This window comes from Puma concolor, chromosome D3, assembly GCF_028749965.1.
Source record: "Puma concolor isolate L17-30 chromosome D3, mPumCon1.1.hap2, whole genome shotgun sequence".
Taxonomy (NCBI): domain Eukaryota; kingdom Metazoa; phylum Chordata; class Mammalia; order Carnivora; family Felidae; genus Puma; species Puma concolor.
In genome coordinates this window covers 44076236-44101391 of record NC_141678.1, presented here as the reverse complement: position 1 = coordinate 44101391, position 25156 = coordinate 44076236, and the positions used below count along the sequence as shown (strand labels likewise).

At 35.0% G+C, this 25156-nt stretch overlaps 1 protein-coding gene across 4 annotated transcripts in view; it reads left to right on the top strand.

Annotated features, from left to right (window-relative positions):
* Positions 1-25156, top strand: part of ROCK1 (Rho associated coiled-coil containing protein kinase 1) — a 161476-nt gene that overhangs the window by 53637 nt on the left and 82683 nt on the right. For all 4 annotated transcript variants that reach the window (XM_086682578.1, XM_086682577.1, XM_086682576.1 and 1 more), the window contains exons 3-9: positions 3115-3215; positions 3927-4064; positions 6985-7160; positions 8015-8099; positions 9366-9510; positions 9845-9983; positions 13590-13681. In XM_086682578.1, coding sequence (XP_086538704.1) covers positions 3115-3215; positions 3927-4064; positions 6985-7160; positions 8015-8099; positions 9366-9510; positions 9845-9983; positions 13590-13681 — 876 coding nt within the window. The remainder of the gene's footprint in view (positions 1-3114; positions 3216-3926; positions 4065-6984; positions 7161-8014; positions 8100-9365; positions 9511-9844; positions 9984-13589; positions 13682-25156) is intronic.

Genomic DNA, 25156 nt, shown 5'->3' with positions numbered 1-25156 from the left:
TTAAGACTATTAGCTTTTTGGCAAGAACACTTGCTCAAAGAATTGAGGTCATTGAGAGCAACATCAATAGTCAATTAAAAAATAAGACGAACAATTCTGAGTGATTTTCCTTGATTCATGTTTATTTTAGGAGTCAGTGCTGAGTTTGGAGTAACTAAAGAATTATCCTCTCTGTGTAGTCTGCATGGAACAAGTATAGGCAAGAATATTTTTAAAGAAAGATGAGAAAATAACAGGTATAGTTTGAAATGGAGTCTGCTAAGGTGTGTTACAAGTGATAGTAGTTAAAATTACGTATGGTACAGAAAAAGGCTTAGTTGGACAAATTGACAAAGCTTGTGCAAACAGCAAGGTGGTTGAAGCCTATATTTATTTATTTTATTATACATCAGCAGGTACTTTGTGGAAAATATCTGAATCTATCATATGTTATTTTACCACAGTGTAAGTGGTACATCATTCTTTCTTGTGGACTTACATCATCAATTCTGTAAATTTTTGTTAGAAATTGGAACTGAACATCCAATTTATCTTAGTATAAAGCAAGTTGATTGCTTAGCAGTGGTGATGTTTAGTTGTGATTTTTTTTAAAAAGATTGTTACAGACTAAATTTTGTGTAGTCCCATTCCCCCCCACCCCCCCCCTGCCATTTATTTTGTCAAAGCCTTAAACCCCAATGGCTGTATTTGGAGATAGGGCCGATAAGGAGGCAATTAAGGTTAAATGAGGCCATTAGGGTGGGGCTCTGATAAGATAGGTTGGTGTCCTTAACCTTGTCTCACACATGAGATCAAGTGAACACACAGAGAAATGGCAGCTGCCAACAAACGAAGAAGAGAGGCCTCACCAGAAATTACACATTGGTCCCCTGATCTTGGACTTCCAGCCTTTAGAACTGTGAGAAAATAAATGAATGTTGTTTAAAGCACCCAGTCTATGGTATTTTGTATGGTAGTATGAGCTAAGACAAAGACAAGATGAAGGTTTTTCTAAGTGAGAAGAGCCATGTTCAATTGTCACTGAGTTTCCATTAAACACTGATTAATTTTGGAAGTTAGTTTTTGTCCCAGACTTGGTAATGTTTCTTAATGAATACAACCTAAAATTAACAGGCAAAACAGCGCTTATTATGCCATATGTAAATTAATAAAGTCATTCTGACAACTAATGTTGTTTGAATCATGAATCAAGCTGCTTTATATACTTCCTGTGCTGTCAGAAATTAAAACAGGAAGCAAGATCATCATTCCCATATAAATTTGCAGCAGATATATTTTCTGAGCTCCAGCAACAGACTTTGTAGCCTTTTTATCGCTCTAAACCTCATATAACCAGAGCTAGGGATCCTTCTCAACTCCACAGCCTATTATATAACACATCCTGGTTCAGAATTCTTCTAACTTTCATCTGGAGCATTACAGTACTCTTAAAATTCTATCCACTTCCAGTATTGTCCTTATCCAGTTCATCTTTTTACATATTTTCCAGAGTGGGTTAGCTGAAATGTAAATTTAACTGTGTTTATCTGCCTTATTTCCTTTCATGATGTTTCTCCGCTCCCAACAGATCCCACAGGACTCTCAGGGACTACATTATGGAAGAATTCAAAGTAGATGAGGCTCCAGCCCCTCTCTGATATCCCCACCACCACACCACTACCCTCCTGAAGCAGGGCACTTTCTTTTATCTATTTTACATATTGAGTTGCTTTAAATTTTATTGTGAGAAGGATTTTTGATGATTAAAGTTTTATAGCTACTGGTCTACAGGTAAAGTTCAAGCTCCTTAAGCAGTTTGGGGTTCTACAGTGCCTCCTTTGAACCCTTGTCACAAACTTGATACTTAAGCAACACAGAACTTTCTTCTATGTAGTTCCTCTGTGCCTTTGCTTATATTACCCTTCTGCCTATAGTATTCTTTCTTTTCTTCTCCCCACCTGGCTAATGGTATTGCTTCATTTTAGACTTGTTTCAGGTGTTATCTCCAGAAAGTCCTTTCTAGCCACCTCCCTCCCAGGCAGGTTGGGGTTAGGCATCTTTCTTAGTGCTCTACAAACTGCTTATCCTCCTTACAGCTTTTTTGTTGTTGTTTGTACTTTTTTTCCATTGTTTATTTGTTTCATTTGCTAGAGGTTGGACTCCTTAAGAGGAGGAAATATGTTTTAAAGTCATCCTTCTATATCTACAGTGATTCTAAAGAGCCTGTACGGTAGACATAAATAATTGTGCAGTATATTTGATTACTGCCTGTATCTTTCTGATGCATCTTGCAGTAGATATGTAACCTAAAATTAAATGTACTTACGTTATCCCTGTGTAAAAATTTGGTTTCTGTTGCATGTGTTTATTGGTCATAATGTGCACAAACACTTGAGTTTAAATGTGCATTTAAAAAGAAAGATGAGAATATCATATGGAGTTTTTATTAAGAACTAGAACTTCACTTTAATAGCTGTTCTGTGTTTGTACACGTTGAAATGTGAAGCTTTTCCATGTAATCTCATGCCAGTGTTGACCCATGTGGATTAAAATAGCCCTATTTTAATCTATGACCAAATTAGGAATTAGAATATCTATCCAGTGGGGATTTGTAAATTATTGTAGTTTGTAGCATGACAGGTTTATATAAATAATTGCAGAGATTCCCACTGTGTTTTAAGTTAAAAACTAAATTCAAATAGAGAATTCACATAGAGAAATGTATTGATATAAGTGATTTTTTTTTTTTGCATGTTTTTCTTGGATATCTTATTTACATCTTCTTGGATCATCAAAACTTACTTGATAAAAAGAAAATTTTATTTCATTAATCTAAAGTATTTACTTGTGATCCCTCAATTCAAATTTGTTGTGTACTTAACTAATTTTCCTTAGTGTGTGTTAGTAGTATATTTATTTTCTGAAACATTTCTCAAGTTAGATTTTAATGAAAATATTTTAATAGAATGAAGTCATTTCAGAATTTATTTAAAACAATCCTTAATACATTGAACATTGCTCTTTTATAAGTTTACATTTTACTATAAAATAGTTCTCAATGAATTTTTTTGTTTTTCAAGAACTTGCCTGTAATGCTTCAGTGATTTAAAATTATAAACTTTTCTTTTCATACAGATAAAGACACAATAAATAAAATTAGAGATTTACGAATGAAAGCTGAAGATTATGAAGTAGTGAAGGTGATTGGTAGAGGTGCATTTGGAGAAGTTCAATTGGTAGGTTATTTTAATGAAATTAAAAACCAATAACTTTAGGGACGCCTGGGTGGCTCAGTCGGTTGAGCATCCAACTCTTGATCCCAGCTCAGGTCTCATCCCAGTTGGACTCCGTGCTGGGCTCCATGCTGGGCTCTGTGTTGGATGTGAAACCTACTTTAAAAACAAAACAAAACGATAACTTTAAAATTAAAAAATCCATTTGTGTGTTTAACATATATTATTTGGGATGGTATTGTTTTTTTTTATAAAATTGTTGCTTTAAATTATTTTAGATAGTCTTGCCAAAGATGTGAAAAAGCCTAGAGTCAAGTACAGCAGATAATATGAAATATTTTCCCCAAGCATCCATGGGTAGAGAAGAGGTTTCAGACATCAGAAGAGAAATCTATACTTGTAATATTAGACTTCTAAAATGCTGTGGAATCATAAGTTTTATAAATAAGAAAGCAGCATGCATAACCGGGTAGAGGAGATGGAGTGTGTCATAATGTAGGGAATAAAGATTTTTTTCTAACATGACTTGCTTCTGGTAATTGAAGCCTTGAGATTATCTAATTGGGATAATTCAGCAGAAGAGACAAAATAAAAGTAGCTAGAACAATAATATTATTTAACAAGTTGTTAAAATAATTTGGTAAATTGTTCTGGTAAATCCTGAGCTTTAATTGTTAACAAAAGGGTTATTATTTTCCATTTTCAATTTTAAAGGTAAGGCATAAATCTACCAGGAAGGTATATGCTATGAAGCTTCTTAGTAAATTTGAAATGATTAAGAGATCTGATTCTGCTTTTTTCTGGGAAGAAAGAGACATCATGGCTTTTGCTAACAGTCCTTGGGTCGTTCAGGTATGATTTTGCTTCTACTTCATTATTGCTTTATGAGCTTGTAACTAAACGTATGTGAGAAGCTTAGATTGTTTTTTAGAAGAGTAATAGAGAATTTATTATTGATTACAGAATTGTCTAATATATCATTTTTTAATCATAAAATTTAATTTTATTGGGTTGTCTCTAGGAAGAACAGCCAAAGCAAAATAATTATGTGCCTATACACTTTAAATATTAGAAAACTTAACTAATCTGCTTCAATTTGGGGGAAGTCATACATTATTATCTTATAAGAGGATACTTTTATTTAATATTGAAATTTAAGTTCCCCAAATATGAGATCCTTTTATTTTATTTAACCATCTGTTCCTCTATTTGTCTCTCTTACTTTGTGGAGAGGAAGGAATGGGAAAATGAAGGAAAGGTGAGTTAAGGTGGGCCTTCAAATAATCTTGTATTGGCTGTAGGGTTTTCAGTAGAAAGAAAAATACAGTAGAAGTCAGTAGTAATAAGTTCTAGTCTTAACTGTCAAAGACCTGTCTATGAAGCTGTGGCAAAGATATACATCTCTGGGCCTCAATTCCCTTGGTCAAAAATGTGGAAATTGCCTTAGATTGTTTTTTCCAACTATGGAGATACCTCAGGTGAAGTCATGGGGACAAGCAGGAATTTGGGTAGGTTATAATTCTGGGTTTTCTGTTTCTACCTCAACTAGAGCGACTCCATATTTTTTTTTGTCTTATGTATTGGGGGTTCTTATGTAAAGACATATGGGGTAAGTAAATCATCTTCTGGTTTTAAAAAAAGAAAAACTGCTGGTAGACTAATCATTTCTAAATTACTAATATGAATTTTGTGATTTATTAATTTACAGTATATAGTGGAGTATCCTAAAGAAGCATACTAGTAATTGGAATAAAGAGAATGTGGAAAATGTTTAAGATTTACATGTGACTTTTTATGCCTGAAATGTTTGCTCTATTTTTATCAGTTGTATGGAGCAGGGATTTTCAGGCTCAGTATTATTGACATTTTGGGCCAGATAGTCTTTCGTTGTTGGGGCTGTCCTGTACATGATCAGATTTTTAGCAGCATCCCTGGCTTCTACCCAGGTGCTGCCAGTAGCAGCCCTCCCCAGCCCACATACCATTTGCAACAACAGAAATTGTGTTTAGATACTGTTGAATGTTTACTTGGGTGGTAGTGGGGGGGGGGGGGGTGTGGTGTCAGAAGACAGTTATTTCCTCTGGTTGAGAACCAATGCTACCAAATCAACATTGTTTCTTTAATTATGGTGCCCAAATGACAAATTGTATCCTTTAATTTGGGATAGCCATGAGATGCCACTTAGTTTCTTATCCTTCCCTAAAATATGTTTTTAAATTAAAATAACTAAATTGGTAACTAAAATCATTAAACACTACTGAAAAAATGAAACAAAGATTTTAAGTCAAACGTCTGTGTAAATAAGGTATCATTTTCTCTAGGGCTTTATATTTTTAGTTTGATTCTAATCTTCTTGTGTTTACTCATTTAAAATGTTCTTTTTTTTATTTTTTTATTTTTTTTTCTTTTTTTTCTTTTTTTCTTTTTTTTCTTTTTTTTTTTTTTTAATTTTTTTTTTTCCAACGTTTATTTATTTTTGGGACAGAGAGAGACAGAGCATGAACGGGTGAGGGGCAGAGAGAGAGGGAGACACAGAATCGGAAACAGGCTCCAGGCTCTGAGCCATCAGCCCAGAGCCCGACGTGGGGCTCGAACTCACGGACCGTGAGATCGTGACCTGGCTGAAGTCGGACGCTTAACCGACTGCGCCACCCAGGCGCCCCTAAAATGTTCTTTTGTAAATTTGCTCTTTTTTTAACTTCAGCGCTGGTCAAATAAGAAATTATATTTATGCTTGGTATTCTTGTGAATTTCATATCAATGGACCTCACTCTTCCTGCTTAACTCTAGCTGTTGTCCTCTTCCTGCTTGTTAGTTGTTACTGCTCCTCCTCTTATTGACTGCTCTTACTTATTGAGCATCTGTTGTACCGATTATGTTCTACATTCACTAATCTTTTTAACAACTCTGAAAGGTAGTTAATCCTTATTGATATGCCTCCAATTTATAGATTATGCTTCTCTTCATTAGACATTTTTAAGCACTTACAAACTGCCACTGCTAGGTCCAGTCTTTGACCTAGCAGCAGGTATAAAAGTCAAACAAGTTTATATAATCCCTTAAATTTTTCTGGAAGAGATTGTAGTGACAGAGACTTAAGGAGGTTAAACAGATTGCCCCGTCACACAGCTAATGGACAGCTGAGGCTGTAATCGTTTTTTTAGACTTCTTGAGAATTGTGGTATTAGTATAAATTTAGCAGTAGACCTCACCAAAGCACATGTTGTCAGAATCACGATATTTCTTTGCTTAGGAGACTTGAAAGTATTATAATTTTTAAAAAATTCTCTCTGTATAAAATTTAATTAGTATAGCAACATACAGAGAAAAAAGTTTCCAACTCCTTAAAAATAACCACAGTTAGGGGTGCCTGAGTGGCTCAGTCGGTTGAGTGTCCGACTTCGGCTCGGGTCATGATCTCACACTCTGTGGGTTCGAGCCCTGCATCGGGCTCTGTGCTGACAGCTCAGCCTGGAGCCTGCTTCGGATTCTGTGTCTCCCCCTCTATCCACCCCTCCCCTGCTCATGCTCTGTCTCTGTCTCAAAAATAAATAAAAACATTTAAAAAATTAAAAAAAAAAAAAAGAAATAATCACAGTTAATAGTTCCTTTGAATATGCAAGGGTCTTTGTGGTATTTATGCTTATGTGTGTCTTTTTTTTAAAGAGCACTATAATTACTGCAATTTGATTATTTTAATTAAATCTTAGTATTTTTGCCATTTTTTTAATGAAACAGTTTTGCTTAATTTTTTTTTTCTGTATTTGAATAGCTTTTTTATGCATTCCAAGATGATCGTTATCTCTACATGGTGATGGAGTACATGCCTGGTGGAGATCTTGTAAACTTAATGAGCAACTATGATGTGCCTGAAAAATGGGCACGATTCTACACTGCAGAAGTAGTTCTTGCATTGGATGCAATCCATTCCATGGGTTTCATTCATAGGTAAAGATAAAAATGCTTTAAATTTTTTCATTTGTTGAAGGGGGAGGCTGAAAATTACTTAAACTTAATTTGATTAGCATTTCCTACTTGAAATCCACCTCTTCCCCTCTCATGTGACATAAGTGGTATTTCAGAATTTAAAACTTTGAAATTCATAGTGTTATTATTTCAGCTTAATGTTGATATAAATGTATTCTTTAATGTCCCTTAATCTGATTACATAGCTTTTATCTGGTGTTCTGAAAAATAAAAATTACAAGCTGGTTTTCTGAGGTATGTGCCAGAGAGTTAAACACTTTAAATTTTGTACACAAATTAAATTGCTTTTGATTAGTTTTTTATGCAAAATTTTAAATATATAAATCAATTTGCTTTTCATTAGTGAATAAATCATATTTATTTGTTAGAAGAACAATTTCATTTCTGCAAACACTGCTTGAATCCAATGCAGTTGCTGTGCCAAGTGCTAGTGATAACAAAAATGAGCATGATTTAGACCGATTCCTGGGGTTATTTATATATTTATGTTGAAAAATGTGTTTCAGTTACTTTTATGTCTGAGTGTAATGTTTTTTATGGTTATTCTTTCTCATGGTTTGCCTTCCGCTTTGTAAGAATCAAATTCAAATTTTAATAAAAGGGAATATTAAATGTCCTTCTCTGAGGCATTAACATGTAAAGGAGGTTCCCTCCTGAAGTTCAATTTATAGATGTGATAGAAACACCTAGGGATCAGAAATGGCCTTCTCTATAATGAGTAAAGATACATGGCCTAAAATAACTGCCTCATAAAATTTTGATCAGTGTCTGACCAGTTTTAGAAACACTCTACTGTTTTTGTTTTCCCCCCTCAGAGATGTGAAGCCTGATAACATGCTGCTGGATAAATCTGGACATTTGAAGTTAGCAGATTTTGGTACTTGTATGAAGATGAATAAGGTTAAATAATTAGATTTTAATTTAGTTTTTGCCATTTCAAGATAGATGCTTTTTAGAAAAATGCTATAAGAATGTACTAACCGTAGCTGGTCTTGTACAGAATTGGTGTGACCTGTCTTAATTGTTGAAATAGATGCATGGTTTCTATTTTGTATTAGTAACTTGTAAGTGATTTATATTTTTCTCTGTATTTAAGGTAAGTGTTCATTGCCAGGTTTATTAAATCCTTTATAACAACTCTGTAATATACACTACTACTGGTAACTAGAAATGGAATTAGTCACTAAATACTAAGACCAGTGTTAAAATTAGACTTTCATAAAAATTGGATATCAGTGATATGTGTATTTTTTAGTGTTTTACTTAGCCTTCTGAGAACATGTAAAAGATCTTACTACCTATTTTGGGAGTCAATCTTTAAAGATACCATCCTCATTACTTACATAATAAATAACATATTTATAGCTGAAGTAGCAAGTATGCTTACTTTGTTTCAGTTGAAACAGTTTATATTCTTTGAAACTTAACACAGAACAATATCAAAAAATCGTATTTATTATTTCAAAAGGAGAATTATTTTGGTTAGAAGAAAATACTACATAGAACTTTTGTGTGAACATTTAATTGTAATTCTGTTGTGTTAATACCAGCTAAAATAAGTAACAGATATGTATAGTTTTTGCATTTAGTTTTGGGGGGGGTTTGGAGAGTTAAAATGCATATTAAGTAGATATTCAGTGTGCTCAATGCTATTGCACCCTTTTCTTTTACACATGCTTCCCCATTTTATATTTGTACAGTCAATTCTTGAATGTTTTCTTCACAGTTTCAAGCAGAATTAAATTGAACAACTATTTTAGCAAAAAAATATATATAATTAAATCAACCTTTATATATTAATGTTATCAAATGATCATCCTATCAGTTCCTCAATCTGTTTGCATTGGCTTATATAGTTGTTCTCTGTTGTTAAGATGAAGTCATTATATTAGCACAACTGTTTGGCAGTGTGTCTTCCTAGTGAGTATTATTACAAAGTAAAAATCACTGATGTATCCACACATACGCATATCACAAATATATTACATATATAATATGTATATGTGATTAGAGTGTGTTCATTTTTATCAAGTTTGCATTAGGTTTTAATATATCTTATAGCCCAAAGATTTAGAATTCTACAGGTTTTATTAAGAAAGTCCTTTTAAATAATTGAGGCTTTATATTTGTATCCTAATTCAAAAGTTGAACTGCCACTCTTTTTAGGAAGGTATGGTACGATGTGATACAGCAGTTGGAACACCCGATTACATTTCCCCTGAAGTATTAAAATCTCAAGGTGGTGATGGTTATTATGGACGAGAATGTGACTGGTGGTCAGTTGGGGTATTTTTATATGAAATGCTTGTAGGTGAGTAAAGGAGAATTTTGTGTACATCTAACATAGTTGTTCATTCCAAAACTTAGCCATTTTGCTTCTTCTAATAAAATATTTGTTACATTAAGCAATATTAATTTTGTTTGTAGAAAGCAAACTGATCCAAACTTGCTTTGTATGTTTTTAAAAGCTATTTAGAAGCTTAAAGCAACTTTGTGATATGTTTTCTTTTATGTATATATATTAAGTATGTCTTTAATGCATATGTAGTAATCCTTATACAGGTAATATTGACTCTTTTCCTTTGAAACTGATTTTTTTAATGTATCTTATTTATTTTTCTTTTGTTTCCCTATCAATTTTTCAGGTGATACACCTTTTTATGCAGATTCTCTGGTTGGAACTTATAGTAAGATTATGAACCATAAAAATTCACTTACTTTCCCTGATGATAATGATATATCAAAAGAAGCAAAAAATCTTATTTGTGCCTTCCTTACTGACAGGTAAATAGTCTTAACATTGAACTTTATTCTAAGGAAATTCTCATTTTGCTGCTCAATATTTGAGGTCTGTATCTGAGCTCCTATATTTGAACTATTGAAATAAAAATATAACCATTCCCCAAATCATTCATGACAGTGAAATCTAATATTTTATGATATTCTAGATGGCTTTTCTAGATCTCAAGTCACTTGTGTTACCTCAGAATTTGAAATAATGCTCTTTTCTGATGGCTAGACTAGATGATTTTTTTAAATTTCATTGTTGAATTTTTAACTTGGTTAAGTATAAAAATTATATTTTCTTGAGTCTGAGGGTTTTTTTTTTTATTTTTATTTTTTTTAACGTTTATTTATTTTTGAGACAGAGAGAGACAGAGCATTAATGGGGCAGGGGCAGAGAGAGAGGGAGACACAGAATCGGAAGCAGGCTCCAGGCTCTGAGCCATCAGCCCAGAGCCCGACGCGGGGCTCGAACTCACGGACCGTGAGATCGTGACCTGAGCTGAAGTCGGACGCTTAACCGACTGAGCCACCCAGGCGCCCCCTGAGGGTTTTTTAAATACATGTTAAAATCTCTGAAATTAGAATACATCTTCTAGTCAATGGCATATATTAATTTAATTGGGAACATTTCTTAGTGATGGGAAAATGATGCATCTTCCATTTGATACTGTTTAAGATAATGCAGTATTGTATAGTTGAAATCTGCTAAGAGAGTAGAATTTAAATGTTCTTACCCCCCCCTCCCCGCCCCCCCACCCCACTAAAGGGTAAATATGTGAAGTGGTAGATGTATTAATTAACTCAATGGGAGAGTTCTTTCACAATGTCAAAACATCACTTTATACTCTACATATCTTAAGATTTTGCCAAATGTACCTCAGAGCTGGAAAAAAAGATTTAATTATGTATGACTGTATATTTGTTGAAATTAAGTAAATAGTGCAAAGCTATAAAGAAGTATTTATTTCCTACCTCCTTTCCTCTAGAGATGGTCATTGGTATGATGTCTTTCTGATTCAGTAAGCCTTTTTATAAATGTATATGCATGTATGTGTTTTAGAAACAAAAATGGCATATTTTGTGTACCTTTATGGTATACTTTTTTAAGCATGAACCAAATGACTTACTAAGATTATGTTTGATATTTATGTTTATATATTGTTAATTTAAATATTTGGGAGGCCTAGTGCTTTTAGATATGTTTCAATTTTAAATTCATTATAATTAAGATAAACTTACTGTCCTTCATTTTTTCCTTTAGAGCTTGAAATGTACAGTCTTTCAAATTTTTACATTTAATATATGTACTCTGTAAGTACTATGCTGTACGTTAGTGCTAGGGATAAAGAAATGAAAAAGATATACAGCTCATAGTCCTTTGGAGGAAATAGACAAGCGAATGAGACATTTATTGTACAGAGAGATAAGTACTCTGAGTTTAGTACTGTTTATATGCCATAGAACCATGGACAGTTTCCCTGATCTGGCCTGGGGGAGTCAGTGAAACCTTTTTTTAGAAAACAATTTTTTTTAATGTTTATTTATTTATTTTTTTTAATTTTTTTTTTTCAACGTTTTATTTTATTTTTGGGATAGAGAGAGACAGAGCATGAACGGGGGAGGGGCAGAGAGAGAGGGAGACACAGAATGGGAAACAGGCTCCAGGCTCTGAGCCATCAGCCCAGAGCCCGTCGCGGGGCTCGAACTCACGGACCGCGAGATCGTGACCTGGCTGAAGTCGGACGCTTAACCGACTGCGCCACCCAGGCGCCCCTATTTATTTTTTTAAAAAAATTTTGAGGTTTATTTCTGAGACAGAGCATGAGTGGGGGAGGGGCAGAGAGAGAGGGAGACACACAGTCCAAGGCAGGCTCCATACTCTGAGCTGTCAGCACAGAGCCTGACGCGGGGATCTGAGTTTAATACTGTTTATGTGCCATACAACCATGGAGAAGTTTCCTGATCCAGCCTGGGAGAGTCAGTGAAAGCTTCTTTAAAAAAAAAAAAATTTTTTTTTAATTCTTAGAGAGAGAGAGAGAGCGAGCGGGAGCAGGGGAGTCAGAGAGAGAGAGAGAGAGAGAGAAAAACAGAATTTGAGGCAGGCTCCGGACTCCCAAGCCATCAGCACAGAGCCCGACGCAGGGCTCGAACCCACAAACTGCAAGATCATGACCTGAGCGAAAGTCAGACTGTCAACCGACTGAGCCACCCAGGCACCCCATGTTTATTTATTTTTGAGAGACAGAGAGACAAAGTGTGAGCAGGGGAGGGGCAGAGAGAGAGGGAGACACAGAATCCAAAGCAGATTCTAGGCTCTGAGCTATCAGCACAGAGCCTGACGTGGGGCTTGAATCTACGAATTGGGAGATCATGACCTGAGCCGAAGTCAGAGGCTTACCTGACTGAGCCACCCAGGCACCCCAGTGAAAGCTTCTTAAAAAGATGTCACATTATATCAAAAGCAATTTATCTTTTAACTCATGAAAAATTTTGGAATTCGGGGTATTCTTGTTTATAAGCACTCTAGTAGAGAACAGAAGTTGTTGAGTTCTCCTTTCCAAATCAGCTAAAGGCACATTTTTAAACATTTTATCTCTGTGTACACCTAAGAGGCCAGGAGTCAGTAATTTGTCCCATTAAAACTCAGTTTTGTAGTAATGTCAAAAATTAGTTGTCATTGGTTTTTGACTGGTCACAAATATTTATAATAGGGTATTAAATGGAAATTTTAAATTTAAGATGTCTTTCTGAGCTTTTGGTGTAAAGTTCTTGGTTGCAAAAAATGTATAACTACCACTATTTTGAAAATCTATCAAGAAAATTCACTGTATTATGGGGCACCTGGGTGAACTAGTTGGTTGGGCACCCGACTTTGGCTTAGGTCATGATCTCGCAGTTTGTGAGTTCTAGCCCATGTCGGGCTCTGTGCTGACAGCTCAGAGTTTGGAGTGTGCTTTGGATTTCCTGTCTCCCTTTCTGTCTGCCCCTCCCCTGCTTATGCTCTGTCTCTCTCTCTCTCTAAAAAATGAATAACATTAAAAAAAAGAAAATGCACTGTTTTATTCATGATACTAATGAAGCAAGGCAAGTGATTTATCAGTATTTTTGTTGTCAATAGAAAAGTCATCGAGTATCAACAAGTCTGTGTTTTTCATATATATATATATGTGTATATATATATATATATATATATGTATGTATGTATGTATGAATTTTTAAGTTTATTTTGAAAGAGAGAGCACAAGCAGGGGAGGGGCAGAGAGAGAATCCCAAGCTGACAGCACAGAGCCCAATGCAGGGCTTGAACCCACCAACCGTGAGATCATTACCTGAGTTGAGCCAAAATCAAGAGCTGGACACTTAACCGACTGAGCCACCCAGACACCCCCTCATACATATTTTTAAAAATTCTTCAGGATTCTGTCTTCAACTAGTTTTTAAATTTCAGCTGAAAATTACACTGACAACCAATGTAATTTCAAGGTGACATAAAACTATTTTTATCATCATGCACAGATTTTAGCATTATGTCCACAAAGATATCTGGACAGGTTATAATAATATCTTAAATGATTAGTAACTTTTTTCTCTCCCTCTATTCAGAGAAGTGAGATTAGGACGAAATGGTGTGGAAGAAATCAAACGACATCTTTTCTTCAAAAATGATCAGTGGGCTTGGGAAACACTCAGAGACAGTAAGTTATTTTTTTCTTGAACAATACAGTGGATATTCAAAAGTAGTTGTAGTAAATAATCTGTTGAAACTTCCATGCTAATATATGTGTATAATAAAAATCTAAAGTACACAGATGTGGTTATGTATATTATCCTACCCTAATTAGAGAGAGACTATTTGATAATATTGGGAAAATAGTACTGCTACTTCTTTTATATCCCATTTGAGATACTAAGATGAAATATTATATAAATGAGGTGGAATTAGGCTCAGCAGTCATGCTTTGATATTGGATCTTTGTTGAATTGCCTTTTGTCTTAGTATTAAAATATCTCATTGTGAAGAAAGTTAATAAAGGGTAATTTAAATTAAAATATATTTCCTGTGAAAGGACAAGTTATCTTGTTTTTATTAAACTTAAAATATAAAATATAAAGTTCTATTATTGATAAATACCAGAATTTAATTTGTATGTAGATACAGGAAATTACAGTATACTTGATTCCATCAGATTTGCAGCTTGCAGTTCAGAAATGAAAATATGTAGTGTGCAAGAAGTTCATTTCCAGTCAGGTTAGGACATTGCCCTATTTAAAAAAAAAAGTTAAAATTATAAATGATTCACAGAAAACCTTGTTTAACATAATGGACTAAAAATTATAATGGTGCCAAAGTTGACCAACATCTTTTTGTGGATTTGGAAGGCCAAGCATTCATCTTTTTTCTGTTGAAGTCTCAGGAATTTTTTCCCTGTTCACAGAAAGGATAATATATACCAGTTCCTAACTTCCTGCTGTAGCAGTAACAGTAAACAGTAATAATGGAAATAAATTCAGCTGTGTGGTTTTAGAAACAGTTACAAATTAAATAGGTAGTACATACTTGTCTTAATGACTCCCTGTGTAGTTGAGACTGTGAGGGAAAGCTTAGAAGAAATGAATCTTGTTAATTTTGAAGAAGTAGTTTGTAGTTTTGCCAACATTAGTGAAATATCCTAGTTATCAAATATTTTTAAAGTAACAGTTATATTGCCTTCAGGTACAGCACATACACTGTATACAGGCTATACAGTTGACTGAGAGGGAAAAGGGGAAATAAATTCTTGGAGGAATTAAAAAAATTATACTACTACAAAGAATGACACTGAACGACCTGCTATGTGGAAAAGCTACAGGCGCATCTTGACCCTCAGAATTTATTAATAGTTATATACTGGGAAATAGAGAACTTCCTCCTCCTGACAAGTAAATGTGACATGATTATTGTCTTTACGCTGCATGAGAAACTGATGTAAAGACCAGGATGAAGACAGTGGGATGATGAATCGTTGCACTGAAAAATTTTGTGGGTTTTTTTTTCAAGCTATGCTCTTAGAAGTTTAAGAAAGCTGAAAGCTTACAGATACAATTATAATCTGAAGAAAATTTAAAAGGCGATTGAAGAAAATAACAAAGTATCTTTCATATTGGTTTAAATTATTTTTCAGAGTGAAACGATGCATAAATAACCATAGAATAACCACGGAGTAAATCGCTCTAAACAGTAGGGAGGATATATTTCATTTAGTGTACTGAAAAACTGGTATTAATTAGGAGAGGGGGTAACCTAGTCAACAAATACTGAACATCTGCTATATTCTGAGTACTATTCTATTTCAGGCACTAGGAAAACATCAGTGGTCAAACCAACAAAAGTTCTTCTAGTGGAATTGGGGAGTCCAAATCAATGGCATTTTATGATATTGTTATACCTCCTTAATGTAACTGTTTATATTAATTTAAAGAACAGGTAAAATGAATTACTTTATTGATTTAAATCAAACTTTAAAGAATTTCTATAATTAGGTAACTTTATTAGTATTAGTGTTATTTCTCTTTTTTAAAAATTTTTTTAATGTTTATTTTTGAGAGATAGAGACAGAGCATCAGCGGGGGAGGGGCAGAGAGAGAGGGAGACACAGAATCCAAAGCAGGCTCCAGGCTCTGAGCTGTCAGCACAGAGCACGATGCAGGGCTCAAACCACAAACCGTGAGATCATGACCTGAGCTGAAGTCAGACGCTTAACCGACTGAGCCACCCAGGTGCCCCTCTCTATCTTTTTAAAAATCGATATTATCTGTGATTTTGCTATGGTGTACTTAGATTTGACATAAACACTTTGCTATCTTTTCCTAATCCTAATGGCTCCTATTTTATAGTTATTGTTAAAAAAAAAAAAAAAAAAAAGAGGAAAGAAAGAAAAATTGAAGTCTGTAGAACTTATTGTTCTCTGCTTCCCTTTCCCTCTTCCTACCCCTTCTTTACTTCCCACCCCTAAAATACCAAGAATACTTTTATTGTGAACTGACCTCTCTGACCTGCTAAGCTTTTAAAAATTATATAATAGTTATAATTCTTTTTATTTTATTTTTTTTTTAATTTTTTTTTTCAACTTTTTTTTTTTTTTTTTTTTTTAATTTTTGGGACAGAGAGAGACAGAGCATGAACGGGGGAGGGGCAGAGAGAGAGGGAGACACAGAATCGGAAACAGGCTCCAGGCTCCAAGCCATCAGCCCAGAGCCTGACGCGGGGCTCGAACTCACGGACCGCGAGATCGTGACCTGGCTGAAGTCGGACGCTTAACCGACTGCGCCACCCAGGCGCCCCAGTTATAATTCTTTTTAACTTTTTTGACACTCCAATTTTCTTTGGCAGTATTGCATACCTTTTCCAAATAAGACTTCTTTTCGTAGTTTTACCACTTACATATCTACAAGTTATAATGGCAATTAATCTTCACCATCTCTTCCTTGATGGTGTGGTCGCAGGGTACAAAATAGCTTGAATTTTGGCAGATATTCCATGAGCTTCCTGATCTTATTCACTCTTTGTAAAAGGTTGGTAATTGTGTCCCTACTTTCATTTCTTTTTTTTCCCTTCTGCTATAAAACTTTTTTTTTGTTTGTTTTTTGTTTTTATTTATTTTTTTAATTTACATCCAAGTTAGCACATAGTGCAACAATATTTCAGGAGTAGATTCTTTAAAATGCCCCTGACCCATTTAGCCCATCCCTCTTCCCATACTGCCTCCAGTAACCCTCTGTCTGTTCTCCATATTTAAGAGTCTTTTATGTTTTTGTCCTCCTCCCTGTTTTTATATTATTTTTGTTTCCCTTCCCTTATGTTCATCTGTTTTGTCTCTTAAGGTCCTCATATGAGTGAAGTCATATGATATTTGTCTTTCTCTAATTTCGCTTAGCATAATACCCTCTAGCTCCATCCACGTAGTTGCAAATGGAAGATTTCATTCTTTTGATTGCCGAGTAATACTCCATTGTATATATATACCACCTCTTCTTTATCCATTCATCCATCGATGGATATTTGGGTTCTTTCCATTCTTTGGCTATTGTTGATAGTGCTGCTATAAACATTGGGATGCATGTGCCCCTTTGAAACAGCATGCCCATATCTCTTGGATAAATACCTGGTAGTGCAGTTGTTGGATCATAGGGTAGTTCTATTTTTAACTTTTTGAGGAACCTCCATACTGTTTTCCAGAGTGGCTGCACCAGTTTGCATTCCCACCAGCAGTGCAAAAAGAGATCCTCTTTCTCCGCATCCTCACCAACATCTATTGTTGCCTGAGTTATTAATGTTAGCCATTCTGACAGGTGTGAGGTGGTATCTCATTGTGGTTTTGATTTGTATTTCCCTGATGATGAGTGATGTGGAGCATTTTTTCATGTGTTGGTTGGCCATGTGGATGTAGTCTTTGGAGAAGTGTCTATTCATGTCTTTTGCCCATTTCTTCACTGGATATTTTGGGGGGGGGGGGTGGGTGTTGAGTTTGATAAGTTCTTTATAGATTTTGGATACTCACTCTTTATCTGATATGTCGTTTGCAAATATCATCTCCCATTCCGTTGGTTGCCTTATAGTTTTGCTGATTGTTTCCTTCACTGTGCAGAAGCGCTTTATTTTTTGAGGTCCCAATAGTTGATTTTTGCTTGTTTCCCTTGACTCCAGAGACATGTTGAGTAAGAAGTTGCTGTGGCCAAGGTTAAAGAGGTTTTGGCTTCGTGGATTTTGATGGCTTCCTGTCTTACATTTAGGTCTTTCATCCATCTTGAGTTTATTTTTGTGTATGGTGTGAGGAAGTAGTCCAGGTTCATTTTTCTGCATGTTGCTGTCCAGTTTTCCCAGCACCACTTCCTGAAGAGACTGTCTTTATTCCATTGAACATTCTTTCCTGCTTTGTCAAAGATTAGTTGGCCATACATTTGTGGGTCCATTTCTGGATTCTCTATTTTGTTCCATTGATCTGAGTGTCTGTTTTTGTGCCAGTACTGTACTGTCTTGATGATTATAGCTTAGGACTACAGCTTGAAGTTTGACTACTTTCATTTCTGATTTGTGTCTTCTGTTTTTTCCCCTTAGTCTGCTAAAAGATTTGTTGTCAATTTTGTTGATTCTTTTTTAAAAAGTAGTTATTGGTTTTGTTAATTTCACCATTAATTTTCTATTCTTAATTTTGTTTATCTGCTACTCTAATCTCTGTTGTTTCTTTCCTTACGGTTGTTTCTTTCCAAACTAAGCTCTGGGCTTAGTTTGCTCTTTTTTCCTAGTTCCTTAGGGTGACAGCTGGGCTATTGATTTGAGACCTTTCTCTTTCTCTCTTTTTAAGTTTGTTTATTTATTTTGAAAGAACACAAGAGGGAAAGGGGCAGAGAGGAAGAGAGACAGAATCCCAAGTGGGCTCTGCACCATTAGCACAGAGTCCGATGTGGGACTCGAACTTGAACTACAAGATCATGACCTGAGCCAGGATCAAGAGTTGGATGCTTATGGGGTGCCTGGGTGGCTCAGTCAGTAAGCGACAGACTTTGGCTCAGGTTATGATCTTGCAGTTTACAAGCTGGAGCCCGACATTGGCTCTGTGCTGACAGTTCGGAGCCTGGAGCCTGTTTCCGATTCTGTGTCTTCCTCTCTCTGTGTGCCCCTCTCCCCGCTTGTTTTCTCTTGTTCTCTCTCTCTCTCTCTCTGTCTCTCTCTCTCAATTAAATAAAACGTTGAAAAAAAAAGTCAGATCCCCCAAGAGATCTTTCTCCTTTTTTTACATAGGCATTTACAACTAAAATTTTTCTGAGTACTGCTTTTGCAAAATCCTTTAAGTTTTGGTTGTTGTTCATTTTTGTTTGTCTCAATGCATTTTTTCTAATCTCCCTTGTGATTTCTTCTTTGACTCCTTGTTTGTTTGTTTTTTTTTTTAAAGAATATGTTATTTTAATCTCTTTGACATCAACTGTAGCAACTTCTTACTAGATACATCTCTGGAGGCAAGGGAAACAAAAGCAAAAATGAACTATTGAGACTTTATCAAGATAAAAAGCTTCTGCACAGCAAAGGAAGTAGTCAACAAAACTAAAGACAGTCTTTAGAATGGGAGAAGATATTTGTGAATGACATATCCAACAAAGGATTAGTATCTAAAATCTATAGTGAACTTATCAAACTCAACACCCAAAAAACAAATAATCCAGTTAATAAATGAGCAGAAGACGTGAATAGACATTTTTCCAATGAAGACATCCAGATGGCTAACAGACACATGAAAAGATGCTCAACATCACTCATCATCAAGGAAATACACATCAAAACTACAATGAGATACCACCTCACACCTGTCAGAATGGCTCAGACTAACAACACTGGAAACAAAAGATGTCAAGGAAGTGGAGAAGGGGGAACCTTCTTACACTGTTGGTAGGAATGCAAACTGGTGCAGCCACTCTGGAACACAGTATGGAGTTTGCTCAGAAGGTTAAAGATACAACTACCCTATGACCCAGCCATTACACTACTAGGTATTTTCCCAAAGGATGCAAAAATACTGCTTCAAAGGAATATATGCAGCCTGATGTTTACAGCAGCCTTATCAACAGTAGCCAAATTGTGGAAAGAACCCCATGTACATCAACTGATGAATGGAAAAAGAAGATATCACACACACACAGTGGAATATTATTCAGCCACCAAAATGAATGAAATCTTTGGGTGTTTGGCTGGCTCAGTCAGAAGAGCATGTGGACTTTTGATCTCAGGGTCCTGAGTTCGAGCCGCACGTGGGGTGTAGAGATTATTTAAATAAATAAATAACTTTTTTTTTTTTTAATGAAATTTGCTATTTGCAATGACGTGGATGGAGCTAGAATATATTATGCTAAGTGGAATAAGTCAGAGAAAGACACATACCATATGATTTCACTCATATGTGGAATTTAAGAAACACAACAAACGAAGAAAAAAAGAGAAACAGACCAAGAAACAGACTCTTACCTATAGAGAATGAACTGAGGGTTGCTGGATGGGATGTGGGTGGGTGATGGGTTAGATGGGTGATGGGTATTAAGGAGGGCACTTGTTGTGATGAGCATTGGGTGTTATATGTAAGTGATGAATCACTAAATTCTACTCCTGAAACTAATACTATACTGTATATAAACTAACCGGAATTTAAATAAAAACTTAACAAAAAAGAAAGCATATTATTTTCAACATACTTGTGAACCTTCTGGTGTTTTTTCTATTATTGATCTTGTTTCATTCCATAGTGGCTGGTTTGTATGATTTCAGTCTCTCTAAATTGCTTAAGTTGTTTTTTTGATCTAACATATAGTTCTGGAGAATGTGTCATGTGCAGTTTGTATTCTGCTCTTGGTGGTGGAGTGAGCTTTGTACGTCTGTTACATCTAATTCATTTATGATGTTGCTCAAGTCTTGCATTTTCTTATTCATCTCCTGTTTAATTGTTTAGTTCATTTATTGAAAGTGGGTTATTGATGACCCCATTATTTTAGAACTGTCTGTTTCTCCATTTATGTCATTTTTTACTACAGATATTTTGGAGCTGTGTTGTTAATGTGTTGTTTATAATTGTTGCACCTTCTTGATGAGTTGACCGTTTTATCAATGTCATCAATATGTCCTGTTTTTCTTTGTCTCTTCTAACCATTTTACTGATTTTGTCTGATGTCAGTATAGCCACGTCAGCTCTTTTTTCCATGGAATATCTTTCATTCTTTTAACATTTTTATGTCTGTGGATCTAAAGTGAGTGTCTGTACACTGCATATAATTGGATCAATTTTATTAATCCATTTTTCAGATCTCTACGTTTTATTAGTGACTAATTCATTTACATTTAAAGTGAGTACTGTATGTAAAGACATCTGCCATTGTTCTGTTTTCTGTATGTCTGAATTTTTTCTGTTCCTCATCTCCTACATCATTGCCTTCTTTTGTATTTAATGGATTGTTTTATAGTGTACTGTTTTGATTCCCTCTCTTAATTCCTTTTCCATATATTGTCATTTTCTTAGTGTCATCATCCTGGGGATTATATTTAACATCCTAAACTGAAAAGAGTCTAGGTTGAATTGATACAGTTTACTGTCAGAAGCATACAAAAATTGCTTCTATACAGATCTAGTTTCTTCTATGTTGTTGTCACAAATTGTATATATTCTGTGCTCATTAACATAAATTTATAATTATTTTACCCATTTTATTTTAAGTCATATGGGGGAAAAGTGGATTTATTTATTTATTTTTAAAAGTAGATTATATAACAAAAATATATAAAGCTGGCTCTTACATTTATCAGTGTAGTTACTTTTATTTCTTTATTTCTTTGTAAAGGTTTGAGTTAGTATCTAGTGTCCTTTCATTTAAACCTTAAAAACTCTAACATTTCTTGCCAGACAGGTTTACTAGCAACAAACTCCTCTTTCTTTTATCTGGGGATATCTTGATTTCCCTGCATTTTTGAAGATAATTTTGCTGGATATAGAATTCTTGCTTGACTGTTGTTTTCTTTCAGCACTTTAAATTTTTTTTTTTTTTCAACGTTTATTTATTTTTGGGACAGAGAGAGACAGAGCATGAATGGGGGAGGGGCAGAGAGAGAGGGAGACACAGAATTGGAAACAGGCTCTAGGCTCCGAGCCATCAGCCCAGAGCCTGACGCGGGGCTCGAAATCACGGACCGCGAGATCGTGACCTGGCCAAAGTTGGACGCTTAACCGACTGCGCCACCCAGGCGCCCCTTTCTTTCAGCACTTTAAAATATGTCATTCCACTGCCTTCTGACCCTCAATGTTTTTGCTTAGAAATAGGCTCTTGATCTTATTGAGGATTTCTGATGTATGATAAGTCAGTTTTCTGTTGTTTTCAAGATTCTTTGTCTTTTCAACGTTTATTATAACATGTCATGGTGTGGATCTCAATTTCTTACTTGGAGTTCTTAAATGTATAGATTCTTAAATTTCATCAGTTGGTTAGTTTGGAGCCATTATTTCTTTAAATATTCTTTCTGCCCCTTTCTCTACTTCCCTGGGACTTTCCTAATGTATATGTTGGTATGATTTATGGTGTCCCAAAAGTTGACTTTTTCATTGTTTGCTTCTTTTCCTCTACTTGATAATTTCAGTGGTCCTATCTTTAAGTTCACTGGTTCCTCTGCCTACTCAAATCTGCTGTTGAACCCTTGTACATTTTTACTTTTAGCTATTGTACTTTTCAGTACCAGAATTTCTATTTGGTTCCCTCTTTTTCCTTTTTGGTATGTTCTGTTTGTTAAGATATCATACTCCTCAGTTAGTTTTTGTCCATGGTTTCCTTGAGCACATTTAAGGCAATTTATTTAAAGTCTTTGTTTAATAAATCTAATACCTGGGTTTCCTCAGAGATTTTTCTGTCATTTTCTGTGAATAGGCCTTACTTTTTCTGTTTCTTAATATGCTTTGTAACTTTTTATTAAAAACTGGACATAATAAATATTACAGGGTTATAACTCTGGAAATCCGATTTCTCCCCTTCCAGGTTTGCTATTATTGCTTGCTGTGGGCTTCAGTCATCCATTTGTTTAGTGACTTTTCCAGACTGTTTTTACAAAGTCTGTATTCTTTGTCATGTGTGACCCCTGAAGTTCCTTTCCCATTATTATCTCATTGGTCAGCCAGTTAACAGTTCCCGGAATGCCAACATTTACTAGCTTCTCTCTTCATTAAACATTCCCCTGCTTGTTCCAAGTCTTTTCTTAGATTTCAGAGTTATGAAAAAGTTGCTTATGATAGTTTTTGCCTGCATAATAGTTATTTCAGTGGAAAGGTAGCTTCTTAGAGTTCCTTACTCTGCCATGTTTTTATGGCGTCACCTGGATTCTTTCTTACAGAACATGGTTCCTATATTCCCAGTTATTTATTGAAAGGTAAATTTTTATAAATAGACTACTGTATATATCAATGGTAATTCTGTAAAGCTATCTTTATACTTACTCTTATTTATTAGTTCTGATGTGATTATATGGTATCTATAAAGCCTAAATGTTTTACTTTGAAAGTAGAAGAAATATTACTTTTATAATTCTCCCAGGATTTCCCCTACTTGTACCTCAAAATTTAAACAGAATTTGTCCCATTTTAAAACTGTTCTGAAATGGCATGTTATCTGTGTTTCCTTATTTATTTATTAATGTTTGAGAGAGAGCACATGTGAGCAGGGGATAAGGACAGAGGGAACAAGAGAGAGAATCTTAAGCAGGCTCCACGCTCAGTGCGGAGCCTGATCCAGGGCTCAGTCTCATGGGCATGACATCACAACCTGAACTGAAATCAAGAGTAAGGCGCTTAACTGAGTCACCGAGGTGCCCCTACTGTGTTATCTATGAAAAGACTAGATACATCTGAAACAGCAAGAAAAAAATCACCAAGCATGCTCTGCTTCCTTTTAAAATCATTCTTATATGATAATTTTCAAGTAGGGTTTTTAGCCTCAACACTAGACCAGATAAGTCTTTTTGTGTGTGGCTTACCCTGAACTTTCTTGGATGTTTAGTGGTTCCCTGGTCTCTACCCACTAGATGCCAGGAGCATACCTCCCTCAGTTATAAGAGCTCAGTCATTGCCAAATGTCCCACAGGGGGGCAAAGTTGTTTTAAAAATGAGAACCACTGTTTAAAAGTACAATTTATGCCAAGACCATAATTGGCTTACGTACTTTACAAGAAGAAGCAACTTTCCTCCCACTTCATTTTACAAATTAGGCAGTTAGTAGTATTAGGAAGCTAGAATTGTCTAGTCAGGACTGCAGTTCTCCTGGTCATTAAGAAGAGAGAATGGTGGAAAAGGTCTTTTCTCATTCATTTTTAGTTAATATTATAGCTTCTTTGGGTTAAATATGTTTCATTCTCAGATTCATCAGATATTTCACTGTATCTGTGATGCGCATCAATAGTTATTTCTTGCCTGGAATACCCAGATAATTCATTAGAAAAATGATTTCTTTATATAAAAGATTAAGACTGTGAAACCAGGTCAATTATTTTTTGTTGCTCTTCATCTTTTTTAAAGAAACATGAGATGATTATATCTAAAATAATTATTCAATGTTTAGTTGATATTTCCATAATGTTTTATTAATACTACTGTATCTTTAAAAAGCTTTTTCTCTAAAATGTATTTTTAGGTGTATTCTCTGTAGCCTATTCAAGTTCCAAAGTAAAATAGTGGTAATATTAGTTTCATGTTATTTTCTCCCATATTATGACGATTTAAGCATTGCCGTATATACTTATTAGATGAGGGGCCTGGGTGGCTTTGTTGGCTGAGTGTCTGACTCTTGGTTTCAGTTCAGGTCATGATCTCACAGATCCTGGGTTTGAGCCCCATGTTGGTGTCTGTGCTGCTGGTATGCAGATTGCTTGGGATTCTCTCTCTTTGCCCCTCCCCCACTTGTGAGTGCACGAGCACACGCTCTCTCTCTGTCTCTCAAAATAAATAAACTTAAAAAAAATTTTTATGAGTCTTGCTCTCCATCACATTTATAACTCTTGAAGATTCTGTGTGCATGTTTTGTATCTCTACCCTCTTTTCCTAACAGCCATTTCATAAATACCTCATGGAGTCATCATTTAATGACTTGATTCAGGGAAGGTAGCTAGACTGAAAATAAAATTCAAAATACATTGCTCCTTGTGACTTAGTCTTATAGAGATATTGAGTTGGGGGGAGGGGTGGATACTAACCATTTAAATTCTAGATTAATAAATATATTTCAGTACCAAATGTTATATCCAGGACTACTAAGAGTCTAGGTAACCTTGATTTCTAGTTTGTTTCATTTGAAATCAATCAGTTTTGAGTACAATTTATTATGCTGTGGTTTCTGCAAAGTCTTTTGTAGAGTCCTGACTGTTTTTGCATATTTATATTATTGTATATTCTAAAACCTTTATACTTGCAATATTCAAATTAAACTTGAAGTATAGATGATAATTATAGGAGATGATTGTTTCATAGAATTGTAATGGTCAATATCAGTTGATTAATAGCCCTAATAAAATTGGGTGAAATAGGATTCAACCCATTTGGAATTTGGTTTGCAACTTATTTGTATGTAAGAAACTTAGTAGTTGGTATGGAATCTTTGCTTCACTTTATTTTTTTATTAAATTT